Genomic DNA, 23,064 nt, shown 5'->3' with positions numbered 1-23,064 from the left:
CAGATTACACAGACATACACTCCCTCAGGTACGTACACACAGATAATAAACACATTTTCAACATAGTGTTTACCCATCCCAACTACATAAACGCTGTAGTTACATAATTACTTCATTGATGTTAAACCCATCATGGTGGACATAAATATGATGTTGTGGATAAATATGAGTCAGCTATGATAAGTCAAAAGTCATCATCAGATGAGCCTGACTAAACTATTTTGAAGTGTACATGTAACCGAGTTAAGAACGTACCGTAAACTCACTCCATAGCTAGCTTGAAATGTTGCCGATGGAGCCATTCAAGAGGTACCTGTTGTAGGGCGAAGTAGTTTTGCATGCTGTCAAGGAGGGCGGTCATGAGTGTTGCAGAGGATCACTGGTTCAAGCCCAGTATGGGGCAGTCAAACAGTGGAGGAAGCTAAGCTATTAGCAGCATACGGACTCCCTTCACATAGAGTAGGTGTTTGTTAGTGTGGGTATATTTAGTAAGTGTATATTGGTTATAATGCACTGTTGTGTGTATGCAGAATAGGGTGAAAGATGTGTTGTACACCGAGTGTAGAAAATATTAGGAACACCTTCAGAATATTGAGTTGCACCCCTTTTTGCCCTCAGTATAGCCTCAATTCATTGGGCCATGGACTCTACAAGGCATCGGAAGTGTTCCACAGAGATGCTGAGCCATGTTGACTCCAATGCTTCCCACAGCTGTGTCAGGTTGGCTGGATGGCGCCTACTACTCGTGATGTTACGTTTGATACCAGAGCTCTGAGGCATGCGTCGAAATCACTTAGCAGTTCACTTGAAGCAGTGTGCCGATGCTTGTATAATTTTATCAGATGCACGTGATCAATGACTTCCGAAACGTTTCGTTTTGCCGATTAGCAACCTGATTGGTTTGGTATTGGCTTCTGTAGAAGACAAAAAGGCTACCCTGTGAGACGTCATCTATAATAATTTGGCTGTTCTAAATGCTTTTCATCAGCAGGTGCCACTAGTGTACACTGTGTTAATCAAAGCCTTGAGTAATGAACCTATTTTGGACACAACTGGCTGGAAATGCTCAATGCTTCATCTACTACCATACCTTGTACAAACACATTTAAATATTTTATCTTGCACATTCACCCTCTGAATGGCACACATACACAATCCATGTCTCAATTGTTTCAAGGCTTAAAAATTCATCTTTACCCGGTCTCCTCCCCATCTGTTCTGATTGAAGTGGATTTAACAGGTGACATCAATAAGGGATCATAGCTTTCACCTGGTCAGTCTGTCATGGACAGAGCAGGTGTTCATAATGTTTTGTACACTGTGTCTTCAGGGAGTGTCAATAAAAGTCAGACTGAAAAGTCAGTGTTTATTAAACATAAACCAGTTTTAAATAGACCATATGAAAACCCCACATCTCAACTAAAACTGCATTCACTTTCTCATTAAAATTGTATGGGGGGGGGGGGGGGGGTAGTTGAATGGAAGTAATGAAATAGGTATTTTTGAAAATCACATAGCCTACACAATACAAACACTATGCAGGCTTTTTAGGCATATATATCACACAATGTCTGGATGAAATATTCTCCCAAAGAATATTCAACACTGAAATCTGCATCTGTGGGTCTTTTCTGCTGACAACAATGAAAATTCATCTTTGTCTTTATTGCAAGGTTTGATCAACACATCAGAAGCTATCCAGCGGAATGGTTATTTTCAATGTTATAGAGTGGAATGGTTTTTCTGCTGGTGTATCCTGAGGTAGCTCCTCTCTGAGAACCTCTTCCTGCAGTGCGTATTGGAAAATGGCCTTTCTCCCGTGTGGACCTTCAGGTGCATCTTCAGCTGGTTCTGACGGGTGAACCTCTTCTCACACTGGGGGCAGCTGAAGGGTTTCTCCCCTGTGTGGACCCTCTGGTGCCTCTTCAGGTCACCAGCCTGGGCGAAGCGCATGTTACACTGGGTACAGCTGAAGGGTTTCACCCCTGTGTGGACCATCTGGTGCCTTTTCAGGCTGGACGAGTGGGAGAAACTAGCCCGGCACAGATGGCAGCTGAACGGTTTCTCCCCCGTGTGCATCCTCTGGTGGATCTCCACCTGTTTGGGGAAACTGAAGGCTTTCCCACAGAACGAACACAGGAAGCGCTTCTCTTTGCCACTGGATCTGCTGATAGCATTACTACCACTTTCATTTGTCAATGGGCTTGTGTAGCCATTTAGTGTTGAGGCACTGGCATTGTCTGAGGTCTGGTTTAACATTAGGAAAGTGTGAGGAGGACGAAGGCCAGGGAGTGTCTGTGTTGTCTCAGGGTCCATGTTCCAGTTGATAGATCCTATAGAAGGCAGGTTGAAGGCAGCACCTGTTAGGGGGTTAACCTGAGGCACCATCAGTCTCTCTGAATCACAACTATAGGAGCAGGAGGGAGCATCGCTAACCAACTCTGTGTCTGTTCTCTCCAGCTGAATACAGACACCTCCCCGCCCTCGCAGACCTAATCTACGTCTCGCCCTGGTCTCAGCCAGGCTGTTGTCATGGAGACTAAGTTCAGCTGTTGTTTTGTGTTCCACTGTCTGTTTCTGATTGTGGTTAACAGTGTTGTTCCCCAGCCCAGAATTGAGGACGCTGTCCCATCCGCTGACCTCCACTATGTTGCATCTGGTCCTGGCCTGCTCAGTGATGTCGTCCCCTGGGATCTTGGCTACACCGGTCTTGGAATCCAAGATGGACACCCAGACTCCTCTGTTAGCCTCTAGCCAACCACCTGCGGGAAGAGGTTACAAAATAGACTTCATAAACATGGCAGAGAACTCGACATATGGAGTTATGGAAAAAAATCATAGCCAGGTGCATCACTATCCCATTGAAGATCTATTACTGTATGTAGGCTATATGTATTTCTCTCTTACCTTGCTCCCCCATCTTTAGTCCACTCAACAGGTCAGTGCTCTCGGATATGTCTTCTATTCTCTCCTCTTTGACTACCAGCAGATCAATCTTCCCATCCTCCATGTCTCCTGGCTGTAAGAGATACAGAGTGAGAGGATGTTGGATCAAGAAATCTGATATGAGCACCCTGCTATGGCGCATCTGATTGGGCAATGAGGGATTGCTATGAATACTATGCAAATGTGTTAGTCGATTTGATTACTTGACACTATTTAATGATTTGCTAAGTCAAAGGCTTAGTCCCACACTTAAAAACAAAATTAATCAAGACCTGGGCCAGTATCCACAGTCTGAGAGTAAGAGTGCTGATCTAGGATCAGGTCCCCACCTGCCTATATACAGGAATGCAAACTGGTGAGGTAACACTTTTTTGGGGGGCACTGAAACATGCAAAAGAAAATCCCTGCAAGGGGGAAATGCTGGTTTTAACTAATTAATTAAACAAAGAATATGATCTACATTATCAGTCTCTGTGTATAAAATAAAAAATGGTTAATGTGAACCTAACTCACAGCTAAAAAATGTAAGGAAAGCAATCCAATGTTATTTGTTGCCTAGATTTGACAACAAATGACACTCAAGTCTTGAGAAAAAAACAATACAATATTCCAGTTAGCCATGACAGCCTTTAAAATAGAACGCTTGTTACCATGAGAGCCTTCATAATAGAACGCTTGTTACCATGACAGTCTTTAAAATAGAACACTTGTTACCATGACAGCCTTTAAAATAGAATGCTTGTTACCATGGCAGCCTTTATAATAGACCGCTTGTTACCATGACAGCCTTTAAAATAGAAGGCTTGTGACCCCAAACACATCTAAATATTGGACTTGGGGGAAAAAATCTTAAAGTAGAAATAGAATGAAACAAACAGGCATTCTATTTTTGCTCTATTATAGTGGCCACTATAGTAGACATCATCAAGTGCACAAGGCTACATGTGTACAAAAATAACATTCACTGAGTAAAACATTTATTAATCCCCCCTCACTCACACAAAAGTGTTACGGTCAAGTTCAACACAACAAAAGCAACAGCTAATTTTCATACAATAAACTAAATGATTTGATCATCAAAGTTGGCTAATGTTGCTCAACAGTTCTCTGGCTAGCTAACGGAGAATTCGATCCAGCTAGCAGGATACTTAACAATGCTAATACTTGTTCCACCACTTTCTCCCTCGCATCAAACTTTCCAAATGCCAGTTGTTTTTCGGTTACTGCTCATGAAGTACGCTCCATCACCTTCTCATCCCCGTCTCCGTGGCCAGGCTTCTCACCTACCTCGTTCGCTTGCAGCCAGTTGTGATCCAAGTCCCCCCACAAAAAAACTTCTCTCATCGGATCTACACGATTCAAAACGGCGATTTTCGACGAAAGGTGACTAGTTTGCATCCCTGCTACATTATGATTTAAAAGGCGGAACTGAGCAGCACTCATACTCTAAGATACTTTTTGGATACGGGTTCTGACCTAATACCATACAGTGGGCTCACCTCAGTGAGACTGTGTTTGGTCCTGTGCTGCTTAGTTGGTTCCTCTGTGGGTTCAGGAGGAGGTGTAGTCAGGTTGTCCTCCATGACCATGGTCCCCTCAGGGTTCCCCAGACCCTCCTCACACCCCTCCTCCTTCACCAGCAGCACCTCCAGACCCTCCTCCTCCTGGAAGAGACAGGTGATACAGATTACACAGACATACACTCTCTCAGGTATGTACACAAAGATAATAAACACACTTTCAACATGGAGTGTTTACCCATCCCCACCACGTTTGAGTCCTATACTGTAGTTACAGAATGACTTAATTGTTGTTAAACCCATCATGGTGGACATAAATATGATGTTGTGGGTAAAAATAAATAAATAATGATAAGTCAAAAGTCATCATCAGACAAACCTGACTAAACTATTTTGACATGTACAGTAGGTGTTTGTTAGTGTCTGGGTTTGTGTAGGTATATTTAGTAAGTGTATTTTGGTAATAAAGTGCTGTCTGGTGTATGCAGAATAGGGTGAGATCAGATGTGATGTATATTAAAGAGTCTCAATGAAAGTCTTAGAATGAAAAGTCCAATTGTTTTATTAAACATAAACAAGTGTTCAATACACCATATGAAAATCACATACATTTTATTATATATATTTATATTTAAAATCGGCATGAACTTGATGAACTGCATTCATTATCTCATTAAAAGTGTTTTGGGAAAATAATGAAGTAGTTAAATGGAAATAATGAAGTAGGCATTTGTGAACTTGATATGTGACTCGCTTTATCATAATCAGTCACATTGACCCCAAAACACAATGCTGGAAAAAGGAGAATGTTAGCTTTCTACTGAGACCATCATGATCACTCTACTCCAAATTACAAGAAAGTTACGTGCCATTACATGCAGAGTATCACCAAATCATGTTTTTGAGAAAAACGCAGTTAACGTTTGCAATTACTTTCAAGACATTTATTCAAATAATGAACAACAACTATTTACTTAATTACAAAACAATACATGAAATCCATTGACGAGTGCCCATGTTCTTCTTTTTCACTTACGCACGCTCACACACACACACACACACACACACGTATATGGATACATGTGCACACAATTGTACACATAAACTATGTATACAAAAGAATGTGGACACCCCTTCAAATGACTGAATTTAGCTATTTCAGCCACACCCGTTTCTGACAGGTGTATAAAATAGAGCGCACAGCCATGCAATCTCCATCGACAAACATTGGCAATAAAATGGCCTTACTGAAGAGCTCAGTAACTTTCAATATGGCCCGGTCATAGGATGCCACATTTCCAACAAGTCAGTTCGTACAATTTATGCCCTGCTAGAGCTGCCCCTGTCAACTGTAAGTGCCGTTATTGTGAAGTGGAAACGTCTAGGAGCAACAGCGGCTCACCCGCGAAGTGGTAGGCCACACGAGCTCAAAGAATGAGAAGCTCAAATCGTCTGTCCTCAGTTGCAGAACTTACTACTGAGTTCCAAACTGCCTCTGGAAGCAACGTCAGCACAATAACTGTTTGTTGGGAGCTTCATGAAATGGGTTTTCATGGCCGAGCAGCCGCACACAAGCCTAAGATCACCATGCGCAACACTAAGCGTCGGCTGGAGTGGTGTAAAGCACGGCGCCATTGGACTCTGGAGCAGTGGAAACACGTTCTCTGGAGTGATGAATCACACTTCACCATCTGGCAGTCCAACGGAAGAATCTGGGTTTGGCGGATGCCAGGAGAATGCTACCTGCCCCAATGCATAGTGCCAACTGTAAAGTTGGGTGGAGAAGGAATAATGGTCTGGGGCTGTGTTTCATGGTTTGGACTAGGCCCCTTAGTTCTAGTGAAATAAAATCTTAATGCTACAGCACAATTACATTCTAGACGATTATGTGCTTACAACTTTGTGGCAACAGTATGGGGAAGGCCCTTTCCTATTTCAGCATGACAATGCCCCCCTCCACAAAGCGAGGTCCATATAGAAATGGTTTGTCGAGATTGGTGTGGAAGAACTTGACAGGTTTGCACAGAGCCCTGACCTCAACCCCATCAAAACACCTTTGGGATGAATTACAACGCAGACTGTGAGCCAGGCCTAATCGTCTAACATCAGTGCCCGACCTCACTAACGCTCTTGTGGCTGAATGGAAGCAAGTCCCCACAGCAATGTTCCAACATCTAGTGGAAAGCCTTCCCAGAAGAGTGGAGGCTGTTATAGCAGCAAAGGGGGGACCAACTCCATATTAATGCCCATGGTTTTGGAATGAGATGTTTAACGAGCAGGTGTCCACATACTTTTGGTAATGTAGTGTACAAGCAACAGAATGAGCTAAAAATGGTCAGAGTAAGTCCTGGTCTCTAAGCAACAACTAAAATGAGAAACGTTAAAGAAAATCTGACTCTACCAGTGCGTCACCAGAGAGTAAGGTCCGACAGTCTCTTTGGATCCGATTCGTGTGGGCTTTGGTTGGAGTCTTTGTCACTGGCTTGAGCTGATGAGCGTTTGGTACAAATATAAGTATTGAGATTTAGGAAAACACTCACCATGATCACGCATGAACGTTTTTGTACTAGCGCCACACACAGGACTTTGGTCTCAAATGTCGGTAGCATCAGGATGTCTGACTTCTTAAATCCAGGGATCTGTCCTGGGAGCGGCACCGCGTGGATATTGGTGAAGTTGTTGACATAGTGGACAATTCACTGAGTGTCCTCGTAGGACAGCACCTGTTTTCTGGCGAGATGACCACCACACCTCTTTTTTCCTTGGAGCCTTATCACGATCCATAGAACTTTATCACTGCAGTCAGCTTTTTGTAGAAATTCTGACATTTTTAAACATGCCTGTTAAAATGTGCTGAAAGGCACAATGTATTCTCAGCTGTTTTATTTCTATTAATGATTTAGCCTACTACTCATTTTTTCTTAAATATCTCATGAACTTGTTAATACTGTTGCAGCCCCAATAAGAACAGAGGACATCAGGTTGTATTACTCAAATGAAAACTTACGCGTGTCGGAACTTGAATGTTTCTCTGCAGATTTGCTCAAAGAAATATGTCCTCTGATGTTTTCTTTTTGTTAGTTCCGGTTCGAGATGACCATTTCCTTGCAGAGGTTCATGGAACCAGAGATCTTGCCAATGAGCACTAGATGTTTTTCATCTGAAAAATAAGACAACTAACAATATACTATTTTTTAACATTCAGTCATTGTCATCATCTATTCTAGCCAATACATTTTAAAGTGATATAAACATGTTCAAGAAAACAAACTACGCAACCTGTACAGATCGAAATGCATGCGTGAATCACACACACTTTTATTAGTAGTGTAAATGGGTCAGGTTCGATATAAATAAATGTCATAACTTTATAGATGGCCATTTCATGGATTTATGTAACCTGTCTTTAGGACAAATACCAGCACCCACAACACACAGGTCCCATAAGTTACTATCTACATAGCTAGGTTGCATGGGCTACACATCCCCCACTTCACTCTCTCCCCCCAAAGCCACACATTCACTCACTCTCACACACACACACACACACACAGTTGGCTTTAATACATGAACAGTTAGCTAGTCAGTCTACGTGTGCCTTATCACACCCAAACACACTAACAGATAGACAGGCACAGAAAACATGCACACATTACACACCCACATAAACTTGACTACTACTTGAATGGCAAGCACTTACCATTGGTGAGTTAGCTAATTCATCTGGTCACGTCTCTTGACCATCTCCTCGGGGGTGAAAACCAAATATCACGGCTTCCCTTTATTGGACTTGCACGTTCACCTGAACTCGCAATCCTTTTCAATTTCTTGCCCAGCACCACTGACATATTTCCCCTCGACCGACTGAAGCGCCGTCATTGATCGATTCACCATTAACAGGTGCACAGGTGGTCTTCCTCGGTTGCCTCCTCAAGGTGCTCGGCCTCGACTTCAGTGAGCTTGTCTGAGTCGCTTATGTCATTGCTCTGTGGCGCAGGGTCAAAAAGTAGTCGGCAATAAGTTGATGCCACTGATCGTCTGAACCAGCTCCCAGCACATCATTACTATTTAAAAATCTTGCGATTTCTCTCTCCCGGAAATCCATCAGTGCAGTTGAAAGCAAAGCTAACTAGCTACGGTGTAGGCAGTAGTGACAGTGTAACTATGTATGATGGGTCTTTATGAGCGAGAGAGTGTAGCCTTTTCCCGCGGATGATACACTACAGTAGCTTTGATTGGGAAAACAGGAAAATCATCTGATTGAATAGCTTATTGTAGCTTGATTTAAACTATATAGTGAGCTAGCTAGTTTGTAATTCATTCATGATTTCGGAATAGATGAGAGTTTTGATAGTGCAGATAAGCTAGTGCCTCAAAAGCCTGATGTGTTACAAGCTAGTATCCACCAAACGGATTGGAAAGTGCTACGTTTCATCCTACGTTTAAAGGATTAAAAACTATATTCATACTGAATTTGGCAATAACACATACAGATGATGAAAGCAAAGACATTGTTTTGTTAAAACCAGATGAAACCCCCAAATAGCAAAAAATCTCAATTTCGACAAAAACACAATTTATATGCAAATTAGTAATTGCTACTTCCGACTGATTATTATAGAGCGCGTCACATATAGTCTACACCAGGGATGGGCAACCCTTTTGTCTATGGATTAACCCCCCCCCCCCCCAAGCTATCTAAACTTGTAGTAATCATGGCCGAATTACTGACAGGGGGCAACCAATTGATCGTTAGATATCATATAAAAAACTGCAAGCATTTGTTTCCACCCTCTGGCGAAATGCATATTATTTCCAAACTTGTAGCAATCATGATTTAATTACTGACCTGGGGGCCCTCATGATCATGCGTAGAATTGCATAAAATTACATTAAAAAATTGCAATCTTCTATCCACCTCATGGCAAAAATGTGTAGAATTGCAGAAAACTTGCTTAAAAATTGCAACATTTTCTCTATGCCCCATGACAAAATGTGTAGAATTGCAGGAAATGAACTCTAAAACTACAATTTTTTCTCTTTGCTAAAATGCTTTACTCGCAAAATATAGCTTAGGGCCCCCAAAAGGCTAGGGCGGGCTCTGACTGAGTTCTGATTTTTTTGTGGCTCCCACACCCATCAATGCTGCCCATCCCTGGCCTACACAGTACAAACACAATATGTAACAGACTTTTTAGGCACAAATATGCCTAAAATATATATCACATGTCTGGATGCAATATTCTACCCAGGAATATTCAACACTGAAATCTGCTACTCGCATTATTCCAAATGCATCTGTGGGTCCTTTCTGCTGACAACAACAAAAATTAATCTTTATATTTAATACATCTAAACGTCTGAAACTATTGAGTGGAATGTTTTTTCTGCTGGTGTATCCTGAGATAGCTCCTATCTGAGAATCTCTTCCCGCAGTGCGTACAGGCGAACGGCCTCTCTCCCGTGTGGACCTTCATGTGCATCTTCAGCTGGTGCTGGCGGGTAAATCTCTTCTCACACTGGGGGCAGCTGTAGGGTTTCTCCCCTGTGTGGACCCTTTGGTGCCTCTTCAGGTCACCAGCCTGGGCGAAGCGCATGTTACACTGGGTACAGCTGAAGGGTTTCACCCCTGTGTGGACCCTCTGGTGCCTCTTCAGGGTGCCAGCCTGGGCGAAGCGCATGTGACACTGGGTACAGCTGAAGGGTTTCACCCCTGTGTGGATCCTCTGGTGGACCTCCACCTTCTGGAGGCAGCTGAAGCCTTTGTTACAGAACATGCAGAGGAACCGTTTCTCTTTGCTATTGCCTGATGTGGTTACCCCTCCCCGAGTCTGGGCTTTAGCCTTGTCGTTTGAATTCAATACCTGATCGAAAAGGACACGGCTGTGTAAATCGGAAGGCCCCATCGACGTAGACACTTGGTCATGATCCCTGAACATGTGTAAAGGGGAGTGGGTCGTGACATTTGGATTTGTCTCTAAGCTTCCCCTGTAATTTAAGAAATCTCTGCCCTGTGAGTGTCTGTCTACTAGGTGACTATCTGCATTTGTGGGAGTGGGAGGAACGTCGCCCTCCACTTTCATGGTCACTTCATCTACAACCAGACCCTCCCCTTTCTTATCTAGGCACCCTTCAGAGTATACACTGCTACTGTACCGGTTCCAGTCCCCTCTGGACAGATGAGTTTGTGTCTCTAAACCCAAGGATATGTTGCCAGGGTCCATCTCTGTAGCGTAAGAACAAGATGAATCATCACCACTAGTGTCTAACGAGTTACCATCCCCACTGGAATTAACCGTTCTCTGGCTCTGTTGAAATACTGGTAAGTACTCTGAGCCGGGAGCAGGAGGACAGCCCAGTCTCCCCAGCCCCAGTCTCTCTGGATCTGATCTGTGGTCACATCCTGTGTGTAAGAGACTGTGTGTTACAGTTAAAGTCTTGGTGTCTGTCTCTGACTTGAGGACGGCGTTCGACATTCCACTGACCTCCGTGATGCTGCGTCGGGTCCTTGGCTGTGCTGGGGCGGTTGGGTCTTTTCTGTTTACATGGGGCGCTTCAGCCGTTCCAGTTTGGATGTCTCTGCTGTGCCATGGGTCCTCCTCTCCTTCAGACCTCTCTAGCTTGACACCAGGATCTTCAGCCTCTGCATCTGCAGACTGACAAGAAGAGAGGAGGTTATTACCATTACATTAGTTGAATTGGATAACAATGTGAAGTCTCACAAAGCTCACCTATGGCAGATAAATGAGGATATACATGTAAGCAAGTTTGTTTTCTTTTTTTAACCTTTATTTAACTAGGCAAGTCAGTTAAGAACAAATTCTTATTTTCAATGACGGCCTAGGAACAGTGGGTTAACTGCCTTGTTCAGGGGCAGAACGACAGATTTGTACCTTGTCAGCTCGGGGGGGTTTGAACTTGAAACCTTCCGGTTACTAGTCCAACACTCTAACCACTACGCTACCCTGAATCGCTGAGGGGAGCGTTCTGAAATAAACGGACACATTTGATTTACAAACTAATTTCTTTATGCTACACTATTACACTAACCTCTATCATGATAACGTGCTGGGTTGAGGTTCCACTCCCCTCAACAGTGATTGGTTGGTCATCTCTCCAAGTATTGTGTCCCACTGGCTTCACAAAGCTCCTGTGGCCTCCAGTGAGATGTCCTTCACCTGAGAGTGTGATTGGGGGAAAGATGTGGTTAGGTTAGCTACTGTCAATGATCAATGTCAGTGCTGGACTTGTGCAGGAGCTCACTGGAGCCGAGTACCAGCACATCAAATTTTCTACTGCTTCAACTCCTGTTCCTCTTATAGAATATTAGTTCAAAAGTATTGTGGAGATCCTGCACCTAAATATAAACTGTACCGGCACCCAAAATTAGTCTTAGTACCTAGTTAAGTCAAACACTGTCAACGGTATATTGTACACTACTGACCAAGTCTACAATAGGCAAGGATGTAAGGTAACACTTGATGTATTATGTTCCATGCATCATATTGTTTTCATTTAGTAAATAATGCAGTAAGTAATGCAGTAAATCAAGAATCTGGTCAGAATATGATATTCTTTCTTTGTGCAAGAGAGCTAGTCTGCGTACCAGACGTTTTACCTAACATTACACTCCTTGTCACATCTTTGGAGTACAATGAGTGGAATTAAGTAGCTGAACAGAGACGGCAACCAGACTACAAGATAGCTAGCTAACTAAGTAAGTAAGTAATCTAATCACGGGAGTTACTGCATACGCATACTGCTCTGTGGTTTCCATGGCGCTGTGAGGTATACTCAGGGTCGATATTATACGTAATAAGGAATTCCCCTCGACCACGCCCACAAATGTTGGAAAACAAATATTCTTTCCCGTTCACCTTTATTGTAAAAGAGACATCGTGGTCATACAGAAATAACAAAACATGCCTGAAAAGCTGCTGTGTTGTTCAATGCACATGTAACCAACACTAGTGGTTCTGGGGGGGGGCCCTGTGACAACAATTTTGGACCCCCTTGTGGCCCCCCTAAATGTGGAGTATGAAATAATTGTTACATCACAAATTTTTGCTATCATTCCTTTTTTACATCTGTTATTAGACAGAAAATGCTAATAAATTGTTGAATGATTATGAACATGGTCTTTTGCCTGCTAATGCCTGCAATGCAGTGAGGAAAATGATATGACAACAATAACGTCTAATGTAACTGGTCCCTCTAACAGTACAACTAGTACAGCTTGGCCCCTCCAGATGAAATGGTCTAGAACCGCCACTGCTAAGCAGGTCAGAAACCCTGACCTACGGATCGCATTGCTGCCACGTAGGGAAATATAGCCTGCAAGAAGAGCCCTGTGGCTTTAGGCAACTCGGCGTGGGAAATGTGGGGACCAGGTGCTCAAGTAGCTTACACGTAGCTAAGTGTGTGGAAAACGTGTAATGTTTACGTGCTGCTGAGCGGTTTGTTGCAAACTCTACATTTTTAACAACCGTTTTATATTTTTATTTTTCCCCTTGCTCAACGTTTTTAATCTCGTACGCTTTATCTGGACATTATTCTACAGGACCTCCACCAGCCGAAGCTAAGTAGCAACATTAACATTATGCCATCTAATTGCAGTCGCTTTATTCATAATATACAGGAGAACTATAGCCTTATGTTGAGTCCAGCTTCAGACGCAATCGTTAGGCAAGGGTAATTTCAGTGTTGGAAAAGATGAAACAGCGTTGGTGCCACCAAAAAGTACAGCTAGTAGTATAAATCCTCTCGCACAGTCGCCGCAGGCGGACAGTTTTCTCTTGGCTTCTGGAAGCAAATGCTGTCGAAATGCTCAACTGGTGTCGCTCATTCAGCCGAGTGAAACTTTCAACCGGTTCTCCACATTAAGCAAGAAGCCAGAGCCTTCTCAGGTCTCTCCTCCACCTGTTACGGCGTCTGAGCCGCCAAAACCTCCCACCACTAGCTCTGACCATTACCTGCAGGATTACAGGCTGACTACACCGCTTGCGGTGCAAAATACATTTAGAAATCTGTAATTCAATTATTGCACCCACACTGCCCCCGCACGCCAACGAGCGTCTGCGTCGCCAAGGGCTAAAATAGAAGTCAGTTCTTTTTCTGACACAGATCGACTGCAAGTCCTGCCTCTCCCATCTCCTCATTGGTTTATAGAAGCAGGTACCCACGTGCCATCTCCTTATTGGTTATAGCCACGTGGGTGACTGAAAGATGAGCAAGGTCAGTGGCAGTAATGCACCTGATTTATGAAAGTTCCCAATCGCAATATAAAGTCAAGAGAAGAAAAAGCCTGGAAGGAGGAGAGATGACTAGAAACGATTCGGTTGACTGGTTTTATGTGTGGATTAATTGGCGGAGTAGAGGACCTTGTGCATTTCAGGAAGAATAACAACTCAATGTTTATATCCCAGGACAAATTAGCTAGAAACAGCAAGCTAGCTAAAAAGGACAAATTAGCTAGCAAGTGCAAGCTAGCTAACTAAATTTCCATAAATGTTTAATGCTTTTCGACCTGTCCCCAAATTAATATAATTGGTTCAGAGTTTGTTTTGATATTTTAACCTGCCTGTCATGATCGCGTTTGGTGTGGGGGGACAAAATACATTTATGTACGATGGTGCACGCGCGCAGCCGGTTTGTGTTCCGTGTTAGACTTAAAAAGAATCACCCAGAGATCATACACTGTTTACCAGGGGGCAGGGCTACAGAAGTAAATGGTAATCTTAAGATGGTGTTGGCTAAGGCTAAAACTGGCGAGTATAGGGATATTGTTATCCACCTCGGCACCAACGATGTTAGGATGTAACAGTCAGAGGTCACCAAGTGCAACATAGCTTCCGTGTGTAAATCAGCTAGAAAGATGTGCCGGCATCGAGTAATTGTCTCTGCCCCCCTCCCAGTTAGGGGGAGTGATGAGCTCTACAACAGACTATCACATCTCAATCGCTGGTTGAAAACAGTTTTCGGCCCCTCCCAAAAAGATAGAATTTGTAGATAATTGTCCCTCTTTCTGGGACTCACCCATAAACAGGACCATGCCTGGCCTGCTCAGGAGTCACGATCTCAATCCTAGCTGGAGGGGTGCTCTCATCTTATCTATGAACATAGACAGGGCTCTAACTCCTCTAGCTCCACAATGAGATAGGGTAAAGGCCAGGCAGCAGGCTGTTAGCCAGCCTGCCAGCTTAGTGGAGTCTGCCACTAGCACAGTCAGTGTTGTCAGCTCAGCTATCCCCATTGAGACCGTGTGCCTCGATCTAGATTGGGCAAAACTAAACATGGCGGTGTTCGCATAAGCAATCTCACTGGAATAAAGACCTCCTCCATTCCTGTCATTATTGAAAGAGATTGTGATATCACAAAATAGGATTACTTAATGTTAGATTCCTCACTTCCAAGGCAGTTATAGTCAATAAACTAATCACTGATCATAATCTTGATGTGATTGGCCTGACTGAAACATGGCTTAAGCCTGATGAATTTACTGTGTGAAGAGGCCTCTCCTCCTGGTTACACTAGTGACCAAATCCCCTGCGCATTTCAATTTCAAAAACGACTAAGTTTACATATTTTGAGCTTCTAGTCATGAAATCTATGCAGCCTACTCCTACTTTTTATAGCTACTGTTTTCCTGGGCCATATACAGTGTTCCCTGAATTCCTATCGGACCTTGTAGTCATGGCAGATAATATTCACATTTTTGGTGACTTTAATATTCACATGGAAAAGTCCACAGACCCACCACTCCAAAAGGCTTTCGGAGCCATCATCGACTCAGTGGGGTTTTGCCCAAGATGTTTCCGGAACTACTCACTGCCACAGTCATACTCTGGACCTAGTTGTCCCGTGGAATAAATATTGTGGATCTTAATGTTTTTCCTCATAATCCTGGACTATCGGACCACCATTTTATTACGTTTCCAATCGCAACAAATAATCTGCTCAGACCCCAACCAAGTATCATCAAAAGCCGTGCTATAAATTCTCGGATAACCCAAAGATTCCTAGATGCCCTTCCAGACTCCCTCCACCTACCCAAGGACATCAGAGTACAACAATCGGTTAACCACCTAATGGATGAACTAAATTTAACCTTGCGTAATACCCTAGATGCAGTCGCACCCCTAAAAACAAAAAACATTTGTCGTAAGAAACTTGCTTCCAGGTATACAGAAAATAACCGAGCCCTGAAGCAAGATTCCAGAAAATTGGAACGGAAATGGCGCTACACCAAACTGAAAGTCTTCCGACTAGCTTGGAAAGACAGTACCATACAATATCGAAGAGCCCGCAATACTGCTCGATCATCCTATTTTCCCAACTTAATTGAGGAGAATAAGAACAATCCCCCCCCAAACAAATTATACTGTCGCAAAGCTAACTAAAAAACATTTCCCAAGAGAGGATGGCTTTCACTTCAGCAGTAATAAATACACTAACTTCATTGACGAAAAGATCATGATCATTAGAAAGCAAATGACGGACTCCTCTTTAAATCTGAGTATTTCTCCCAAGTTCAGTTGTCCTGAGTCTGTACAACACTGCCAGCACCTAGGATCAAAGTTCTTTAATTCTATATCTCTTGGCACATTCATGAAAATAGTAATGGCCTCTAAACCTTCAAGCTGAATACTGGACCCTATTCCAACTATACTACTGAAAGAGCTGCTTCCTGTGCTTGGCCCTCCTATGTTGAACATAAAGGGATTCCTATCCACCGGATGTGTACCAAACTCACTAAAAGTGGCAGTAATAAAGCCTCTCTTTAAAAACGCCAAATTTAACCAAGAAAATATTCTAAAAACTAAATCGGCCTATATTGAATCTCCCATTCCTCTCAAAAATGTAAGAAAAAGATGTTGCGCATCAACTTACTTCCTTCCTGAAGACAAACACTTCAGTCTGGTTTCAGACCCCTTCATAGCACTGAGACTTCACTCGTGAAGGTGGTAAATTAACTTTTAATGGCGTTAGACCAAGGCTCTGCATCTGTCCTCGTGCTCCTAGACCTTAGTGCTGCTTTTGACACCATCAATCATGACATTATTTTGGAAAGATTGGATACCCAAATTGGTCTACATGGACGAGTTCTGGCCTGGTTTAGATCGTATCTGTCGGAAAGATATCAGTTTGTCTCTGTGGATGGTTTGTCCTCTGACAAATCAACTGTAAGTTTCGGTGTTCCTCAAGGTTCCGTTTTAGGACCACTATTGTTTTCACTATATATTTGATCTCTTGGTGATGTCATTCGGAAACATGATGTTAAATTTCACTGCTATGAGGACGCTACACAGCTGTACATTTTGAAGAAACATGGTGAAGCCCCAAAATTGCCCTCCCTGGAAACCTGTTTCAGACATAAGGAAGTGGATGGAGGCAAAACTCGGACAAAACAGACATGCTAGTTCTAGGTCCCAAGAAACAGAGAGATCTTCTGTTGGATCTGACAATCTTGATGGTTGTACAGTCGTCTTAAATAAAACTGTGAAGGTCCTCTGCATTACTCTGTACCCTGATCTCTCTTTTGACGAACATATCAAGACTATTTCAATGACAGTTTTTTTTCTCCATCTACGTAACATTGCAAAAATAAGAAACTTTCAGTCCAAAAATGATGCAGGAAAGTGAATCCATGCTTCTGTCTTCTAGATTAGACTACTGCAATACTCTACTTTCCGGCTACCTGGATAAAGCACTATATAAACTTCAGTTAGTGCTAAATACGGCTGCTAGAATCTTGACTAGAACCAAAATATTTGATCGTATTACTCCAGTGCTAGCCTCTCTAAATTGGCTTCTTGTTAAGGCAAGGGCTGATTACAAGGTTTTACTGCTAGTCACTGGCATACTGGTAGTCTTCCATTCCGTCCCTAGGAGGGGTGCGTCACTTAAGTGGGTTGAGTCACTGACGTGATCTTCCTCTCCGGGTTTGGCGCACCCCTCGGATTCATGCCTTGGGGGAGATCTTCGCGGGCTATACTCAGCCTTGTCTCAGGGTAGTAAGTTGGTGGTTTGAAGATATCCCTGTAGGGGTGTGGGGGTTGTGCTTTGGCAAAGTGGGTGGGGTTATATCCTGCCTGGTTGGCCCTGTCTGGGGGTATCGTATTTATGCTGCAACTGTTTGTGTCGGGCGACTAGGGTCAGTCTGTTATGTCTGTAGTATTTCTCCTGTCTTATCCGGTGTCCTGTGTGAATTTAAGTTTGCTCCCACTAATTCTCTCTCTCTGCCTCTCGGAGGACCTGAACCCTGGGACCATGCCTCAGGACTACATGGCCTGAACTCCTTGCTGTCCCCAGTCCACCTGGTTGTGCTTCTGCTCCAGTTTCAACTGTTCTGCATGCGGCTTTGGAACCCTGACCTGTTCACCGGACTCTCTCTCTCTGAAGCAGGCAATGTTAAAAATGCATTTTTCTTAAATGGAGTTTTGTAATTTACTAAAACAGCAGACAAGAAAATTGTTTGAAAATGATCAAGTTTTTTCTGTGAACCAATGTGGTAACCTACAAGTGCCTTAAGCAAGCATTCACACTCCTTTTTCACATTTTGTGTTACAGCCTACAGTATTTAAAATGGATTACATGTATGTTTTTTAGTCACTGGCCTACACACAGTGCTCAGTGCCCCATAGTGTTAAATTGGAATTGTTTTTCATAATTTTTTTAAACAAATTATTTCAATTTAAAAGCTGAAATGAGTTTGAGTTTAATGTATTCAACCCATTTGTTATGGCAAGCCTAAATAAGTTCAGGAGTAAAGATTTGCTTAAAAAGTCACAATGAGTTGCATGGACTCAATGTGTGCAATAATAGTGTTTAATATGATTTTTGAATGACTACCTCATCTCTATACTCATACAGTTATCTGTAAGGTCCATCAGTCGAGCAGTGGATTTCAAACACAGATTCAACCACAAAGACCAGGGAGGTTTTCCAATGCCTCGCAAAGGGCACCTATTGGTAGATAGGTAAAACATTTAAAAAAGCAGACTTTGAATATCTCTTTGAGCATGGTAAAGGTATTCATTACACTTTGGATGGCGTATCAAAACACCCAGCCACTTTAATGATACAGGTGTCCTTCCTAAGTCAGATGCCGGAGGAAAGAAACCGCTCAGGGATTTCACCATGAGGCCAATGGTGACTTTAAAACAGTTACAGCGTTTAATGGTTGTGACGAGAGAACTGAGGATGGATGAAAAACATTGTATTTAGTCCACAATACTAACCTAATAGACAGAGTGAAAAGAAGGAAGCCTGTACAGAATAACAATATTCAAAAACATGCATCCTGTTTGCAACAAGGCACTAAAGTAATAGTGCAAATTAAATGGCAAAGCTATTAACTTTTTGTCCTCAATACAAAGTGTTATGTTTGGGACAAATCCAACAACACATTACTGAGTACCACTCTCCATATTTTCAAACATAGTGGTGGCTGCATCATGTTACGGGTATGCTTGTAATCATTAAGGGCTGGGGAGTTTTTCAGGATAAAAAATAAACGGAATGGAGCTAAGCACAGGCAAAATCCTAGAGGACAACCTGGTTCAGTCTGCTTTCCAGCAGACACTGGGAGACTAATTCACCATTCAGCAGGACAATAACCAAAAACACAAGGCCAAATCTACACTGGAGTTGCTTACCAAGAACACAGTGAATGTTCCTGAGTGGCCGAGTTACAGTTTTGATTTCAATCTCCTAGAAAATCTATGGCAAGAGCTAAAAAAGGGATGTCTAGCAATGATCAACTACCAATTTGACAGAGCTTGAAGAATTGTGAAAAGAATAATGGGCAAATGTTGCACAATACAGGCATGGAAAGCTCCTAGAGACTTACTCAAAGATTCACAGTTCTAAAAGGTGACTCAGTGGTGTGAATACTTATGTAACTTAGACATTTCTGTATTTCATTATCAACAAATTTGCAACAAATTTCAAATAACATGTTACAACATTATCATAACGGGGTATTGTGTGTAGATGGTTGAGAGAAAAATATTTTGAATCCATTTTGAATTCCGCCTGTAACACGACAAAATGTGGAATAATCAAGGGGTATGAATACTTTCTGAAGGCAATGTAGGTAACCATAGGTTGTTTTCCGCACAGGCAGGTGTTCTATCTAAAACTGACTTGGACCATCCTATGTAGAGATCTCAGTAAATATTGTATTGTCTCTACCACGCTGCCCAGACTGGCTGTCCTGAATTCAGAAAGTATTCAGACCCCTTGACTTTTTCCACATTTTGTTACATTACAGCATTATTCTAAAATGTATTCATTTGTTTTTTTCCCCCTTATCAATCTACACACAATACCCCATAATGACAAAGACAAAACAGGTTTTTAGAAATGTTTTAAAAATAACTGCTGTCACATTAACATACACATTCAGACCCTTTACTCAGTACTTTGTTGAAGCAGCTTTTGGCAGTGATTACAGCCTAGCGTCTTCTTGGGTATGATGCTACAAGCTTGGCACACCTGTATTTGGGGAGCTTCTCCCATTCTTCTCTGCAGATCCTCTCAAGATCTGTCAGGTTGGATGGGGAGTGTCGCTGCCCAGCTATTTTCAGGTTTCTCCAGAGATGTTTGAGTGGGTTTAAGTCTGGGCTCTGGCTGGGCCACTCAAGGACATTGTCCCGAAGCAACTTCTGCATTGTTTTGGCTGTGTGCTTAGGGTCATTGTCCTGTTGGAAGGTGAACCATCGCCGCAGTCGGAGGTCCTGAACACTCTGGAGCAGGTTTTCATCAAGGATCTCTCTGTACTTTGCTCTGTTCATCTTTCCCTCTATCCTGGCTAGTCTCCCAGTCCCTGCCGCTGACAAACATCCCCACAGCATGATGCTGCCACCACCATGCATCACTGTAGAGAGGGTGCCATGTTTCCTCCAGATGCAACACTTGGCATTCAGGATGAAAAGTTCAATCTTGGTTTAATCAGACCAGAGAATCTTGTTTCTCATGGTCTGAGAGACTTTAGGTGCCTGTTGGATAACTCCAAGTGGGCTGTCATGTGCCTTTTACTGAGGAGTGGCATCCGTTTGGCCACTCTACCATAAAGGCCTGATTTGTGGAGTGCTGCAGAGATGGTTGTCCTTCCGAGAGGTCCTCCCATCTCCACAGAGGAACTCTGGAGCTCTGTCAGAGTGGTCACTTCCCTGACCAAGCCCTTCTCCCCCGATTGCCCAGTTTGGCCAGGCAGCCAGCTCTAGGAAGAGCCTTGGTGTTTTTAAACTTCTTCCATTAAGAATGATGGAGGCCACTGTGTTCTTGGAACCTTCAATGCTGCAGAATTGTTTTGGGGTACCCTTCCTCAGATCGGTGCCTTAACGCAATCCTGTCTCAGGGCTCTACGGACAATTCCTTCGACCTCACGGCTTGTTTTTTTCTCTGACATGCACTGTCAAATGTAGGACCTTATATAGACAAGTGTGTGCCTTTCCAAATCATGTCCAATCAATTGAATTTACCACAGATAGACTCCAATCAAATTGAAACATCTCAAGGATGATCACTAGAAACAGGAGGCACCTGAGCTTAATTTCGAGTCTCATAGAAAAGGGTCTGAATACTTAAGTAAATAAGGTGTTTCTGTTATATTTTTTATACATTTGAAAAAAATATTAAAAACCTGTTTTTGCTTTGTCATTATGGGGTATTGTGTGTAGATTGAGGAAAAAGGTTCATTTAATACATTTTTAAATAAGGCTGTAATGTAACAAAATGTGGAAAAAGTCAAGGGTTCTGAATACTTTCCGAATGCACTGTATGCTCCCTCTCAAGGTAATACCTTTCTGAACTGCCTATCATCAAAGCTGTGGAAGACCATCGCCCAAGAACTGCCAGATGCCTACATTTGTTTTGTTCAATTGTTTTTTGTTTTTAAAGCGACTGTCCGATTCTACTTGTTCTATATACAATATACAGACATAATTCTGGGTAACACATCTGAACATATCTGCATTGGTGAACGAGGTGACAGGCACTACGCTATGAACCGCGACAGGCCATGCATCCTCGTCCTTCAGTTAAATGTACCTCTTGCCATTCCTCTGTATCGTTCGACAATCTTGACACTACTGGGACGACTGGCGAGGACGCGCTCTCGCGTTGTCCTTTCTGCGCGCTCCCGTGCCACCTTTGATTCCAGTAGTTTCCTCCGCAATGCCCTGTTTTCTTTCTGGCTTTGAGTTATTTCCAAACGAAACACTGCATAGTCGTCGTCTACGAGTTTACAGATCTCTGCCACGGCTGCATTCGCTAGAACCTCCATGATGGAGGCAATTTGATTGTGAAAAATCATACAGTTAGCCATTGTTAGCTAGTTAGCTATCAAATAAATCCTTTCTCAAACTCGAACTAAACACTACACGAGGTGATGATGTGCGGTTCAATTAATCCGATGTTGAGTTCCAGGATGTTAAAACGTCTAAATAAAACCGCTAACGTGGAAGTTGTTCTTAGCCTTGTTCACTTCCGTGTACTTGTCTGTTTCCGGTGTTGTGCCTAAATGCTCCCCCCTGACAGTCGCATTTCTACAACTGAAGCCACACTTTATGATTGTTAACTCTGAAAGAGAAGAATAACAGTAAAGTAACATGTTATACAATTTCATTAAATACACTGATGTAATTGAAAAAATAAGGCAAAAAAACGTGAATGTCAAATATATTCAATAAACAAAGAATTAAATAGTACCTCTACGCCTCACTGAAGCATGACCTTTGATGTGGTTGTTGGCCATATATTGCTCAGCTTTATATGTGCAGAAGGGGCAGTGATGCAGTCAACTGCTGCTGCATTTTTTCATTTTGGGACTCGCCCTCCACTCTGTACATCAAAGAAAATAAGCATAGACATAAAATGCACGATAATTAGAAAGGCATGAAATAAGCAGTAGGCATTTCATTTAATTACTGTATATACTATGTGTAGGCTGTGTAGACTCGCTATGTGTAACTTAGGGAATGGCCGTCGGCATCAACGATACACATTTAGAGCCAGCAAAACACAAAGCATACATTGAAGAAACACAGAAAATGATTACATAACTGTACATGTAAACCTAGGCTTACTGCTCAAGTAGTCAAATTTGTCTAAATAAGATTCCCTCATTGTAAGCAATTAGCTAGCTCACGTGCAAAAGGATGCTATTGCTAATTAGCTAGCTCACGTGCATATGGGTGCTAATTAACGCTATGCTAAAATTGGTGCGGTTGTTGGTTACATAAAAATATACCACTGCACTGGTATAACATGAATATTACAAAGTGCATTATACATAATGACTACTTCCATGGTTTTATATTTTTGTCCATGAAGGTTAGGTTCGATTAAGATTCACTTTCGTGGACGGTACCTTCAATGTAAACTTCAATGTAAACTTCAATGTTGCCTATCCTGACGTGAAGTTTGTTGTATAGAAAGCATTTGACTCTGATATGTGCCACAGAAAGTATTTGACTCTAGCCACAAAATTAAGGAAATAAGAAGTGGGAAGGAGTTTGTCAAGGCTAATTTCTTGCCTGAAGAAATTCTCCCCCCCCCCCTCCTTTATCTTGAGACTGCAAGGCAAAACAGA

General features: G+C 42.6%; 1 protein-coding gene across 2 annotated transcripts; it reads right to left on the bottom strand.

Moving 5' to 3' along the window:
- Window positions 1-1,346: 1,346 nt before the first annotated feature.
- On the bottom strand, window positions 1,347-21,983 carry LOC109894068 (uncharacterized). 2 transcript variants are annotated; one of them, XM_020487295.2, is made up of 6 exons: window positions 21,522-21,982; window positions 11,517-11,644; window positions 10,952-11,122; window positions 4,446-4,610; window positions 2,908-3,019; window positions 1,347-2,762 (listed from the first exon to the last, which is right to left on the bottom strand). In XM_020487295.2, exons 1-6 carry the CDS (start codon window positions 21,796-21,798, stop codon window positions 1,723-1,725), a joined length of 1,893 nt encoding a protein of 630 aa, XP_020342884.2. In that variant the 5' UTR covers window positions 21,799-21,982; the 3' UTR covers window positions 1,347-1,722. The 2 variants fall into 2 exon arrangements, 1 of the variants encoding a protein (XP_020342884.2); XR_002255839.2 differs by lacking the exons at window positions 1,347-2,762; window positions 2,908-3,019; window positions 4,446-4,610 and adding an exon at window positions 6,678-7,626 and having other exon boundaries at window positions 8,167-11,122; window positions 21,522-21,983.
- Between the last annotated feature and the right edge of the window lie 1,081 nt (window positions 21,984-23,064).

This window comes from Oncorhynchus kisutch, linkage group LG7 (assembly GCF_002021735.2).
Source record: "Oncorhynchus kisutch isolate 150728-3 linkage group LG7, Okis_V2, whole genome shotgun sequence".
In the NCBI taxonomy this organism is placed as follows: Eukaryota; Metazoa; Chordata; class Actinopteri; order Salmoniformes; family Salmonidae; genus Oncorhynchus; species Oncorhynchus kisutch.
Note: the sequence above shows the minus strand (reverse complement) of the source record. Positions and strands in the feature narration are given on the sequence as shown.